Source organism: Salvia hispanica, chromosome 3, assembly GCF_023119035.1.
Source record: "Salvia hispanica cultivar TCC Black 2014 chromosome 3, UniMelb_Shisp_WGS_1.0, whole genome shotgun sequence".
Lineage (NCBI taxonomy): Eukaryota > Viridiplantae > Streptophyta > Magnoliopsida > Lamiales > Lamiaceae > Salvia > Salvia hispanica.
Window position 1 is genome coordinate 9181652 of NC_062967.1, and position 14574 is coordinate 9196225.

At 36.6% G+C, this 14574-nt stretch overlaps 2 protein-coding genes and 1 non-coding gene across 5 annotated transcripts; 2 read left to right on the forward strand and 1 right to left on the reverse strand.

Moving 5' to 3' along the window:
• Window positions 1-2559: 2559 nt before the first annotated feature.
• On the forward strand, window positions 2560-6674 carry LOC125209504 (serine/threonine-protein kinase PEPKR2-like). Of its 3 annotated transcripts, none has more exons than XM_048109107.1 (4): window positions 2560-2677; window positions 3127-4034; window positions 4694-4990; window positions 6079-6674. In XM_048109107.1, exons 2-4 carry the CDS (start codon window positions 3290-3292, stop codon window positions 6429-6431), a joined length of 1395 nt encoding a protein of 464 aa, XP_047965064.1. In that variant the 5' UTR covers window positions 2560-2677; window positions 3127-3289; the 3' UTR covers window positions 6432-6674. The 3 variants fall into 3 exon arrangements, with proteins under 3 accessions (XP_047965064.1, XP_047965062.1, XP_047965061.1); XM_048109105.1 differs by lacking the exon at window positions 2560-2677 and adding an exon at window positions 2703-2994; XM_048109104.1 differs by lacking the exon at window positions 2560-2677 and having other exon boundaries at window positions 2703-4034.
• A 922-nt stretch (window positions 6675-7596) lies between these two features.
• On the forward strand, window positions 7597-10482 carry LOC125210863 (root phototropism protein 3-like). Its single transcript, XM_048110469.1, has 4 exons — window positions 7597-8370; window positions 8524-8593; window positions 8667-9725; window positions 9807-10482. The coding sequence occupies exons 1-4, from the start codon at window positions 8276-8278 to the stop codon at window positions 10335-10337; spliced, it is 1755 nt and encodes a 584-aa protein (XP_047966426.1). The 5' UTR covers window positions 7597-8275; the 3' UTR covers window positions 10338-10482.
• A 2136-nt stretch (window positions 10483-12618) lies between these two features.
• TRNAM-CAU lies at window positions 12619-12705 on the reverse strand. The gene is given in 2 exon segments: window positions 12619-12654; window positions 12668-12705. It is a non-coding gene; the product is annotated as a tRNA-Met (tRNA).
• Between the last annotated feature and the right edge of the window lie 1869 nt (window positions 12706-14574).

Sequence of the window (14574 nt, forward strand, 5' to 3'; positions counted from 1 at the left end):
GTTGTTGGATTCGTCCCTATAGCAAGTAATTGTTTAGTATAACTAGGTTTGTACATTACATCTTCAGTTCTGTGCATTGGTAAATAGATGTCGTGCATTACTTGCTGTAACGCATAGATTATTTGTTCTAAAACATGGTTTTTCCTATTCTGGACAGCATCTAAGCAGCGTCGGGTTGAGTTTGACCAAGCAGTTGACGATGTTATTCCCATAGCATTAGCTCAGAAACTTCGGCAAAGGTTAGCCGAGGAAGAACTACAACAAGTTCACGCAATGAAGACGTGGAGAAAAAGAAACCGAGGGGGAAGAAAGCCGACCACATGTACTGTCGACAGAACCCCACCGAGTTCATTTCATGTATACAAAACCTGACTCCCCGGCAGAAGGAAGCTATGATCAAACTGGGTTTCAGCGTTGTTCTAAGTTCAACATCTAGAGTTCAACATCTAGAGTTCAACATCTGGAATAAATAAAGGGAGTGATGCATAGAATAGCGTTATTAATGCAAGGCTATAAATCGATAATGCACATTACCAAAGAACTCGACCAATGGAACAAAAAGAGGGAGTGATGCATAGAATATCATTATTAATGCAAGGCTATAAATGCGATAATGCACATTAACAAAGTACTCCACTAATAGAATAAATAAAGTGAGTGATGCATAGAATAGCGTTATTAATGCAAGCCTATAAATCGATAATGCACATTACCAAAGAACTCGACTAATGGAACAAAAAGAGGGAGTGATGCATAGAATATCATTATTAATGCAAGGCTAAAAATGCGATAATGCACATTAACAAAGTACTCCACTAATGGAATAAATAAAGGGAGTGATGCATGGAATATCGTTATTAATGCAAGCCTATAAATCAATAATGCACATTACCAAAGAACTCGACTTATGGAATAAATATAGGGAGTGATGCATAGAATATCATTATTAATGCAAGGCTGTAATTCGATAATGCACATTAACTATCGCAAAATACAAATTTATTATGCAAAAAATGATCACAGCGCTAGAAATAATAAGAACGAATACAAGACGAAAACTATTTTATTAGTTACAAAACACATCAAGCTTTCCTCTTGCCTTTACTAAGCTCTTTCTCCTTCTCCATCTCTTTAAGCATTGGACAGTTTCTAGAGTCGTGATGGCCCAACTCATCGCACGCCTTACAACGTCTAAGAGGCCTAGTAGCCTCCTTTATAGCCTTTTCTCTCTTTGAAATCAGTCGGCTCGCGGAGCTGCTAGCATGACCCTTGGTCTTTACAACATCCGGAGGATGAACCTCTACTACTTCAGGCCTTGGCATTCCGTAAAACTCTTCAATCATGCGCCTCTTTTCAAAGGCCGACGTTGGAGAACATTCAGGTACAACGAACACTATACATAAAATCAAAACAACAAGCATATTAGAATTTAGTTTCATTATATGATATAAATCGTACATTACAAATAAGAAATAGTGCATTATACTTTAATATTTGTACATTACATACGTCGAGTAATACCACACAGTAGCCGAGATAATAACTAAACCCTATACAAAAAACTGAAACTCGTCGACTAAACAAAATACTACACCCTAACCACCAATGACTGCTAAACCCTAGTGGATTAGATTAAACTCGCCCAATACATTCAAACACGACAACTAATAAACAAAACCCTGAGATTGTATAATTCACAAAAAGGACATCAGATTAAACGCAAAACTCCTAAAATATCAATGAGATGAACGAACTCAGATTCATAATAAACATGTGAAGTCCTTAAATTACCTTATTCCATTGTTGGAGAATAAGAAGAAAAATCACAAAGGCTGCAACTTTTTCTTTTCTTGTAATTCACGAATTTCTGCTAATTAACGATGCATCCACATGTTAATAATTCCTCTGTGATATATTGATAGAGAAAGATCTTTTGGAGAGATAAGAAAGATTCTGCTAATTCCATAAAAAAAACCGATATAATATATTGATAGAGAAAATCAAGCAAATTTCCATAACTAACTCCATTGTGAATTCCTAAAAAGCCCCTACACGATTTTTTAAATCATTTTAATTAATAACATGTGGCATTATTTAGGGCCATAAGATCTTTAAATTGAATGGCCAAGATTAAAAAGGAGAATAGAACATTAAACCAAAAAAGGATATGAATACGTCCATATATATATATATATATATATATATATTCATAGTACAAGTAAATTGGAAAGTAAAGTACTCCCTCTGTCCCAATAAATATGAAACATTTGGTTTCCGGCACAGGATTTTATGCAAGTGTTGTTTTGTGAGTTAATAAAGAGAGTAAAGTAAGAGAGAGGAAAAAGTAGAGAGAGTGAAGTTTCCATTTTAGGAAACGTTTCATTTTTAGTGGGACAACCTAAAAAGGAAAACGTTGCATTTCTAATGGGACAGAGGGAGTATATATTAGGAAAAAAGGACAACTGTACAAATCATATCTCCCAAACCACCTCTATATAAATCCTAAATTAAGATATTAATATGATTGCTGCAGGCTGAAGCATAAAGAGCAATTAACTAACCAGAAGCAAAAAGCAGATCCCTACCGTTGGCATCAATGGCGAGGGCATGTCCCCACCGTCAGATCAAGTAGATTCGCGCGAAAAGAGCAGTTTTATTGGGCGTCGCGTATGACTGAGTAAGTAGACTCGGTTAGACCAACTTTCCCCCTTTTCCTCTTCGTTGAAGTCTCTTCTCTTCCATTGCTTTCTCTCTCTAAATCTCTCAATCAATGCTACCTATTTGCCGCAATATTCGCGGTTTCCATGTTTTAATTAGTCACTCCTTATTATCTTATTCTGTTTCTGCCATTCCGGGTTAGGGTTTATTTCAGATTTTTCTAGGGTTTTATCACTGCGATGATCATGTGCTTTTCCGAATTGAGTTGATAGTCCGTCTAGGGTTTGCTTTTCCGCATTATTGTAGTAGAATGCGGGAAGCATTGTGTGTTTGAAGGTACGGAATGCTGGGTCTTTTTTAGTTTTTATTTTCTATGAATTTGTTTTTGTGCTATTTGCGTTTGATTCTGGGATTTGTCCGTTATACTATTGCTACGTTTTGATACGAACCCACCTGCTAAAAAAACAGGATTTGGTCGAGGTTGGAGATATTATTCCTTAATTGGTACTTGAGTGGGTTAGGTTTGTCTTGATTCTCTGAAGGAAGAGAGAAGGCAAACGTTAGTTTAATTAGGTCGTCTATAATTTCTGAAGCTCTGGGAAGACCATAATTGTGGATTGTTTGTTTAACAATGGAGTGCTTGGGGAAGAAGAGGAAGGGAGTTGCGAGGGCCTGTGAAAACGAATTTGACGATCAGGCTCGATTGACAGTTCTTTGGCCACATTTGTCGCTGGAAGATTATTCGAGAAGGAAAAGGAAGTGCAAGGAGGCTGTAATCCCAAAAAATCTTGATTCGAGGAGAAAAGTTGTTAATGGTGTTGCAACTGCCCCAGCATGCGGAACTGCTCATGTGGAGTTTTCAGGCAGAGGTCTTAAGAGAAAAATTGGCTGTATCGATACAGCAACACGGTTAGGCAGAAAGAAGAAGATCGATCAAGTGTATGAACTGGATAAAACTCTAGGGAAAGGGAAGTTTGGGTCGGTGGTGTTGTGTCGGAGCAAGGCAACTGGGGAGGAGTTTGCGTGCAAGACTCTGAAGAAAGGGGAGGAGATTGTGCACCGGGAGGTGGAGATAATGCAGCATCTGTCTGGGCATCCAGGCGTCGTGACTCTGAAGGCAGTATATGAAGATGCTGAATCTTTTTATCTAGTGATGGAACTTTGCTCTGAGGGGCGGTTGCTTGATCAGATGGCTAGAGAAGGCCTCTACTCTGAGCAGAAGGCAGCTCATATAATTAAGGAATTGATGTTAGCTGTTCGGTACTGTCATGAGATGGGTGTAGTTCACCGGGATATAAAGCCTGAGAATATCCTGCTCACCACCTCTGGACAGATGAAGCTTGCGGACTTTGGATTAGCTGTGAGGATTTTAGATGGTATTACAACATAACCTGATATATTGCCCTCTGTTATGCAATACTGCTTTCAAGTCCATAATGTGCATGTGATTATGATCTCATTTAATCTTTCATCACATCTCAAACTCATTTTAATGGCCTTCTGGAATATAATATGCATTTTTGTTTTCATGTTTGTGAAGAAACTGCTTTTACCATTCAGTAACCTGTGTCTTTGATTTGATATTTACTTTTTTGTTTATAACCCCTTGGCTGTGATGGTCTCAAAATTGTAGTCAGCAGATTTGAAATTGATTCTTACTTCCTATGGGCATTCTCCTACTGACTATCACATGCTGCAATTTTATGTATTCTGTTTGCTTCCTTGTTTTATGGGTTTTCTTAACAGGGTCATAGGAGTATATGAGTGTGTTGACAAATGACATGGAAAGTCTGAAATATACATTGTGATTATAACTTAATCATATGGTGTATTGCTTGCTCCTACATTATAGTAATCTTTAACCAATTACAAGTCTTAATTAAAAGTCAACTGAAAGCTATTTACCTGTGTTTGGAGTCGGGTGATACTCAGGGGGGAGAAACACTACAAAGTGCTGGTTGGGAATAACACTTTAATAATTGGAACTAATGCACCATTGTTCCGTTGCTTATATCCTAGATTCCTTATGCTGCAGGTCAGCGCCTGACTGGTATCGTTGGAAGTCCTGCTTATGTTGCTCCTGAGGTTTTAGTTGGTAATTACTCAGAGAAAGTGGATATTTGGAGTGCTGGTGTCCTTCTCCACGCACTTTTGATTGGTGTGCTTCCATTTAAAGGCGATTCATTGGACACCGTGTTTGAGGCTATCAAGAAAGATAAGTTAGATTTTGTGGGTGGTGCTTGGGAATCTGTGTCACAGCCTGCTCGTGATCTGCTATCAAAGATGCTAACAAGGAATATCTCAACAAGGCTTACAGCTGATGCAGTTTTAAGTAAGTCCTCTGCTATTTTTTGCTTTACCATGAGTTGATTTAATATCTAAGTTGAGGTTTTTTCTTGAAACTTAGTAATTTTGTTTTCCAAAAATGACATCTCGTCCACCTTTAGCGCTTTTGTGCATGTGCAGCGTAACTGCATGGTACCTCAAATGCCAGTTGTATGGACTTTGCCAGCACTGGCAATGTAGTTGTCTCTCTAGTGGAGTATATAATTGAAGCTAATTTAGAAATTTTGAATAATGAGAGTTGTGATCTATACAGGTGCCTGATTAAGTCCCATCGGATTGACTCAAGAGGCTTAACTCTCATACTTTTAGCAGACAGATACCCAAGCATCTCATATTTTTTCCCTTTTTCTTTTGGGCTTATTCTGTTTTATCTTGTTCTTCTCCAGTTTGGCTTTTCTCATCTTTTGGGTAGTGTTGTTTCCGAACAACAAAGTGAGGTTTGGTCAAATAATCCAATTTCTTAGGCCAAACCTTATGGATGGTAGACTACAAATATATGATCAGATGGGAGGTTGGGACAATGCCCCATCATGCACATAACCTTTGCCTTCAATAAGTTAGTCATCTTATAATGGCACTTCTACAATTTTAGTAGACTCCAAAACATGTTGCTTAGTTATTTAATTTCAATATTTCAGATGGGTTATTTGTCTATACCATGTGTTTTGTCGAGCACAAGACTCCTACTGTACACTCTATACAGGCATTCTTTTCCTGTATCTCTAGCTTGTGTTTTGGGGAAGGAGGGAAGGACATCATACAGTAGTGCGTTTAGTTAACATCTGGAGGATACGAGTCATCTACAGTATTATTTTCATAAACTGCTCCAAATATATCTAGGCTCACTTACTTCCTTTCAGCTGGTGAAAGTCAGATTGAAATCTACATTTTTTTTAATGTTTGTGTCGTGCATTGTACGCTAAACTTCTCTTAGAAATTACCCATGTGTTTGCTTGTAGTTTGCAGTTGAAATGTAGCTGATTTACTTGAAACAAATATTCGAGCTGCATCCTAATGAATTGGAAGTTTTAGTTCAACCTATGATATTAATTTTCTTGATATTTGCTTCTCCAGGACACCCATGGATTTCTTTCTACACTGAACCGTCGTTAAAGGCGCGAACCCTTGATCCAAAGAAGAAGTTAGTAAGATTGACATTAAGGCAGCTAACTATTACTCATGGGCCAGAGTTGGAGAGAAAAAGGAACGTATACGAAGACAGTCTCAGTGATGACTCTACCCCTACCTCAGCCTCTAGTCGTTCGTGTGAGGAAGAAGACACAGGGCTGGTGGATATACTGGCTGTGGCTATTTCACGCGTTCGTATATCTGAGCCAAAACGAAGCCGGATCTGCAGCCCCTCAAGGCCAATCCAACAGGAATGCTCCTCTAACATCAAAACCAGTAACCTCTGTACAGCATTCTGATCATCGCTGAAACGTCTCGGAGTTTTAAATGTTGCTGGGATGGAAATAACTTATGGCGGCTTGCTTGACCCTAACAAGATGGATGATATCACTCGTGGTTGAAGACTGGTGACCTAATTTCTCATGTATAAATGACAACGAATAATAAGAACTGATCGATTATCTGGTAACCAGAATCCTGTAAATTCTACCTCCATTTAACCTACTGATATATTGAGTTTTTTGGAAGGCCACGTTTGGCTACACAGGTTTACTCCAAACTCATATTTTAGTTCTATTTAAAATGGTCCACTAATACATGGGGTATGCTATTTCTTTTCTGTCTAAATTGACAATTTTTTGTTTGGGAATTCCAACAAGTTTTCATTTCAAACTGCCCCTGGAATTATTGAATTTGACTAGACTACAAAATTTGGACTGTAAATAGAAAAAGCAAGCCACGTTTTGGCAATATGGTAACAATTGATCAAGTGTAGACAGGCAAGATTGGGGCATTACACTGTCAACATAAATAAGTGGGCCATTTCAACTTAGATCTCTCTCTTTTTTAATGCAATTTATGTACAGAGATTATACTTTCTTTGTTCTAAATGGTACTAGTATTATAAACAAGATTCTAAATTTGTAATTGTAATTATGAAATGAGTCTTAACTAGAAGTGGGCCTATCACAGATGGGTTATGGCCCATCTTATCTCTACCTTTGTTGCCGCTACTGTGAGAGAGAGTTCATACATAATTAATCTTGTTATTACAACTTTTATTACTAAAGGTATTTCTGTAGAATAAATCAACCCAATAAATAAATAATGTGATCATGAGTGCATACCACTCAAGTTTATCCATCTGCGGGATCTTAAGTAATTCGTTATCAGATATATTAGAATTAAATGAAACATTTTATTAATTGCACTATGTGTCTAAAATAAAATAAATGATTAAACAAGAAAAATGAAATATCGAATTGATGATTGATACAGCTGTTAGGAGATAGAGATCCCGATCATATTTAATGCTTAAGAGTCTTCACGAACACATTGAAAAGACCATTCCAAAAATTGGATTAAACCCATTTCACAAAAACTACTTCTCCCTTATAAGAATTCTATAATTTGGAAATTTAGTATCAAAACTTTACAATTCCTAATCTGTTAAAAAAGAAAAAGAAAACCATGGATACAGATCAAATTTTTAAATTTTGTACTTGCTATAGTCCAAGTGATAGATAGAAATTCTCCTAATCAAATTTTTCAAGAATCATTTCATCTAAAACAAAAACTAGTAAAAAATACATTTCCACAGCCATTTGCTCCCCAAAATCGCAACAAATGCTCATGTTCATTAAGACTGGAGAAAGAGGGAGGGCAACAACAAAAACAAAACAACACAATTTTTTTGGGGGGGAGGGGGGCCTCTCTTGAACTTCAAAATCCATACAAAAAACTAAAAAAAAAATACATCATTCTGCATTAATACAACTCACCTACTGCTTTAACTCTCATCATCATCACCATCTCTTATTGCTACAGATGAATGTTCTTGCACACTGATCAACTCCATCCACACAATCCCAACTGAATGTTATTCTTCACTCAGAGTGACACAGAGAGAGTGTGTGTGCACAGGAAAGTTACCCTTTAAAGAAAAGAATATGCACCACTGTTTTAACTGATTATCACAATTAGCGAATGCATCCAAAACTATTGGTTTAATTTATAACTCTGCCCCATACTCACCCCAAATCCGACAATTATGAGATAAATCCAATCTTCCCCATGTGAGATTATTCCTCACTCACTCACTCACTCACCACTGCACCTACTTTCATCTCTGTCCAATTCCGACATGTGGGAATCCGGCGATTATGACACCGGATCACCTATCTCGACCGCCAAAAACGGCCTTCACACCGATGGCTTCCACCAAAGAGGCCACTCTTGGTATATCATCAATAACTCCCTTTTTCCTTCATCCTTTTCTTGTTTTTTTGATAACCCAGTTTTAAAAATGAAATCTTTGTGATTCATACATAGTGTATTTTTTTTTTACATAATAGTCCAGTTATAAAAATGCAATCTTTGATTCATACATAGGTTTGTTTCCACCGATATCCCCAGCGATTTCTTGGTTCAGATTGGCGACATCACCTTCCATTTACACAAGGTAGTTAAATCAGTTAATTCAAGGCTTCTTTTTTCGATTGATTCATCGTAACTAATCGAAACAACTTCTCTAGTTTCCTCTCCTCTCGCGATGCGCGAAGATGAACAGAATCATATACGAATCCCGCGACGGCGAGATAAACAAGTTATGCCTCGACGATCTCCCCGGCGGCGCCGACGCATTCGAGCTGGCGGCGAAGTTCTGCTACGGCGTCGCCGTCAATCTCACAGCGACCAACATCTCCGGCCTTCGTTGCGCCGCGGAGTATCTTGAGATGACGGAGGATTTGGAGGAAGGGAATCTGATATTCAAAACCGAAGCCTTTTTAAGCTACGTTGTCTTATCCTCGTGGAGAGATTCCATCGTTGTTCTACAAAGCTGCGAGAATCTTTCGCCGTGGGCGGAGAATCTCCAGATTGTGCGGAGGTGTAGTGAGTCTATTGCGTGGAAAGCGTGCGCGAATCCCAAGGGGATTCGGTGGCAGTACACCGGAAAGCCGAGATCGTCCTCGAACGAGTCCAGCCCTAGCAGCAACGCCGCCTGGAAGGGCGGCGCCAGCGGCTTACACGTGATCGTGGCTGGGAACCATGAGTTCCCGACCACGGTCCAAGCTAAGGATCAGAGGATGATCGTGGAAAGCCTAATCAGCATTATACCTCAGCAGAGAGACTGCGTTTCCTGCAGTTTCCTGCTGAGGCTGCTGAGGATGGCCAACATGCTCAAAGTCGCTCCGGCTCTGGTGACGGAGCTGGAGAAGCGTGTCGGGATGCAGTTCGAACATGCGACCTTGTCGGATCTTCTCATCCCTTGTTTCAACACGAAAGAGACTATCTACGATGTCGATCTCGTTCAGAGGCTCCTCGAGCATTTTCTAGTGCAAGAGCAATCGGAGGGTTCGAGTCCGACGAGGCATCCCTCATCGGACTTGAAGATGTATGACAGCAGCTCCCAGAGAGGGAGCCATCTGAATGCCAAGATGAGGGTTGCCAGACTGGTCGACAGTTATCTGACGGAAGTGGCCAGGGACAGAAACTTGTCCCTGACCAAATTCCAGGTTCTTGCTGAGGCACTGCCTGAATCAGCAAGAACCTGTGATGATGGACTCTACAGAGCAGTTGACTCTTATCTTAAGGTGATCAACATAGCTAATTCTTAATTAATAAACGATGCTGTATCTAGCCCTCGTAAAATCTAACAAACTGAAATGTTGTAGGCACATCCAACGCTGACCGAGCACGAGAGGAAGAGGTTGTGCCGCGTGATGGAGTGCCAGAAGCTATCCATGGACGCATGTATGCACGCTGCGCAGAACGAGCGCCTCCCTCTCAGGGTGGTGGTGCAGGTCCTCTTCTCCGAGCAGATGAAGATAAGCAACGCGCTCGCGCTCAAGGAAGGTGGGGAGTCGCAGTACCAGCCCATGGTGCCGAACCGGAAGACACTGCTAGAGGGGACCCCGCAATCGTTCCAAGAAGGATGGACAACGGCGAAGAAGGACATCAATACTCTCAAATTCGAGGTGGAGAGTGTTAAGGCTAAGTATTCGGAGCTTCAGAACGAGATGGAGGCATTGCAGCGCGAGCTCAACAGGTTGGCGAAGCCCAAGCAGACGTCGGCGTGGACCTCGGGTTGGAAGAAACTCAGCAAGTTTACTAAGACGACAGAAGCCAATGACAATGGATCACAAGTTGCAACTGCTGATCAAACTAGAAAGACTCCTAGAAGGTGGAGAAATTCCATTTCTTGAATTGCAATTTTTGTTCTAATTTTATCTTCATTTAGCATAACATATGACTAATTGTGTTGTTTTTGTTTTTCTACATTTGGTTTATGTTTAGAGGAAGATGCAATATTGACATGATTTTCATTGTTATTGAGAAACTTTTTTAGTATATGAAATTGTCACACAATCAGTAGTCCTATATTTGCTAATTGTTGAAACCATGATCACAATACGAGACTAAGAATAGCATGCTATAAATGAGGGATCTACTATATGAATATTCCTTAACAGTGCTACATATTGCACAAAATCCTATGGAATATTCAAGATTTAGGTGTTGGAAAATTTTGCATAATTTGTTTGGTGGTTTTAATGTATTATTTCTCAGTTGAATTGGCATTACAAGCATGATGAGACACCCCACTTCAAATCATGTCTTGAAACAAAAAATATAGACTCGTGACATAGAGTGGGGAACACAATTAATCTATGTAACAAGTTGTGGAATATCAGATTGATTTACTAAGTTAGTACAGCTATTTTGAACATTAATCACACACTAAAATAAATTCATGCATTGAATAATAGATTAAGAAAATATTTATTTTATTAATAAATAAGTTGTATCGATAACATCTTGATTGAGATTAGCTGGGAATTTGAATAAGGAGCATAAATTTTCTACTCCATACTATCTATCTCGTAGATAATTTCTGATTATAGTGATCCCTTTCATTTTACTTCGTGAATTTTGGATTTCTACTTAGAAGTATATTTTATGCTATAACACAGTAATCAAATTGATTTACTAAGTTAGTACAGCTATTTTGAACATTAATCACACACCAAAATAAATTCATGCATTGAATAATGGATTAAGAAAATATTTATTTTATTAATAAATAAGTTGTATCGACAACATCTTGCTTGGGACTAGCTGGGTACTTGAATAAGGAGTAGAAATTTTCTACTCCATACTATCTATCTCGTAGATAATTTCCGATTATAGTGATCCCTTTCATTTTACTTCGTGAATTTTGGATTTCTACTTAGAAGTACATTTTGTGATATAACACTTCGTGCTATCTGATAGGAAAGGGTCTCATAATTCTGAACGGATCTCAACTGGGATCGCAAATCCCAAGCTTGTCTGTCATTATTATTATAAATTGACTAGCTACTTTTTACTAGATTTGATCAAAGTGAGGAACAAAGATTCATGAGTGCAATATCATCATTTTGATCAAAAGTGAAGGTTTTAGCTAGTCATTGTATAATTTATGTGATGCATCAAATTTGCGTCTCAATTTCTACTAAATTACTTCAATCATTTTTATTCTCAATATCTTTGGCCAATTTTATATTAAAATTTATGTCGTTCACTATTAAGACTATTTTTCGTAGGAAGTAAATGTTTTACTAATTCTTTGCAAATTAGATTTAGAAATGTATGCGGTTATCATGTCAACATTGACTTTTTTAGTCCTAAAGTGGACTTGATATGATACAATCCACTAGGAAAAATTTTGCTACTTTGGGATTCATTAATGTGTGAATCTAATTGGATTTCGGATGATATTATCTTTATTGTGTACGTTTTTTTGTTCTTGAGTGATTGTACTTCACCTAAAAATTAATACTATGAAGACTCTAGATTAAGATGTACAAAAATGTAGTGTGGGGTAGAAAAAAGAGAAATCATAGTACATGAAATCAACTAACATAGAAGTACAAATTAGATCATATATAGGTTTCTCACTTTTCACAAAGTTAATTATAAATAATTGAAACATTCAGAAATACCATATATGTATATACAACATTATACAATAATAAATCATATTATACTTGAATTTAATTAGAATTATAACACAAAAATGCCGACATACTCACTTACACTTGGCCTGCACTGATTATCCAAATATTGGGCAATAATTACTTGGAAGATAAAAATCAAATACTATATAAATAATACATAGGCGTACGAATCATTGATTTCCATCCATAATTATTAAATGGATGGAGAAGATATACGTGGAAACTATAAAGCGTTAATTTGTTTCCAATCAATGTTCACTATCTGTAGCTTCAAGCAAAAATTGTATACTATCATGTGACAAAATCATTCGAAATTATTTTACGTAATAAGAATGTGAAGTCTTCTTGAATTAAACAAACATATGCTGTGATATTAATGTGATTGAGTTAAAAAATAGGAAATATATGTATTAACTATATATTTATATGAGAAATTTAGACATTTTATGTTATTACACTAAAAAAAGGTATATATAAAAAAAACGTATGGGGTGAGAGAGGCTCGAACTCTCGACCTCAGGATAACTCAGCTTAGCTATGAGACCTACGCGCTAGCCAACTGCGCCACCACCCCTTTAATAATGTAATTATTGAGATATTTACTTATTTATTTTATTTGAAGTGTAATAGTGATATTTTATGTTTATCTAAATGTGTCAGTGGGTATCATAGAATATAATTTTGTCTTGGAAAACAGGGCATAAGCAGAGGAAGAAACACATGCAATTTGGATTATATGGCGCCTTCTGACAATATGTTTATTTGTAAGAAAATAATTGTCGCAAAAGATTTCATTGTTTATTGATTTGGATCATATGACAGACAAAATAACTCTATATATAAGTTATTGTCAGTAACAAAATAATGGTCAGAATGGATAACAGCGTTCAAAATTTAAGCAGTTGCATAGATTAAGTGATTTTTTGGCTAAGTTTGAATTCATGTATAGTTTTCTCTTTTCTTTAATTGTGTTGGAAAGAGAGAGAGAAATAAAATTATTAAGAGACACAAATCTCGAAGAGGCTAAGTTCCAATAGAGAAAGAAATCAGAGTTTAAGTGGCAAAAGCAAAATATATCAAAGTCCTAAATCATGATATCTTGGGTTTGCATTAGTAAGCTTTTGGTGGAATTCTGTATTAGTGATATTAGTTAGAACAATTATTGATAATTCATACATAAATCATGACATGATTAGATACTTACAATTCTACTAATTAAAATGATGAACCAACAAATAAGATCATTTATGTTCTGCACAATTTTAGTTAGTTGGAATTTGAAAACATAGTGAAAGCGGTTGTTCCAACTTCCAAGTCTCAACTTGCAGGAAAACCAAAATTTGAAAATAAACTAATATTAGAGTAAAAAGTGTGCAAAACAATCCTCTAATTAAGTTAGCTGTTTATAGAAATTGTCCCTCTCATTTTGATATTTATATTGAACCTCCAATTTTCTTAATAAAGCCCTTCAATTTATACAACTCCCAAATTTTTTCATCAATGGAAAGTAGAAAGAATGTTCTCTGCTCATGCTATAAAATGGAATTAATTACAGTTAATAAATGCAATCACGCTTCATTATATAATTAAAGGTAATTAAATTATTAAATTCCAGAATCTTAATGATGGCATCAGCTGTGATGTTATGGTTGGGAAATAATTTTCCCTTGAGAGTTGAGAATTGGTTCATTAGGTCAATAACTACCTCCATAAATCAAAGGTATGATGAATATGATAATTTGTGGAAGTCATTTTCAATCTATTTTTTTTATGAACTTTTAGTAATTATTAGTAAACACCATTAATTCTCTTTAACTATCCGACCATTTGTTGAACTACTCTGCATCATCAAAGACTTTGTGCACAAATTGACCTGATTTTGTGCTCCAATCCGATTATAATATATCACACACGATCCATAACTCAATATACTAGTATGTGATTGACAACATATTGATTATTTAAAAGTATTTAATCTCTATATATGGCAAGGTGATGTACATAAATTGTAGGTAAATAATGCCCCTTAAATTTGGATTTAGTTATTGGAGTATTATTTTATAAAAATATAAGAGAGATAATATGAAAGATTTATGAAAAATCCACATATGATTTTGGGCTTAATTTAAAATAATTATGCAATACCCAGTTATATAATATAATTAATCTTTTCTTAAATATGTAAATATATAATTCAAAAGGTTAATACTTTCCTATATTATTGCAGAAAGATTAATATGTGGAGTATATTATACTCCCTCCGTCCGCGAATAGGAGTCCCGGTTGACCATTTTCATCCGTCCGCCATTAGGAGTCCCGGTTAGACATTTTATCTTGGGAGTATAAAAAATGACCCCACTTTTCCCTTAATTTAGAAGCTGCAATTAATTTTAATCCACTTTGATTGCAAATAATAATATAAATGGGTCCCACATTCCACTAT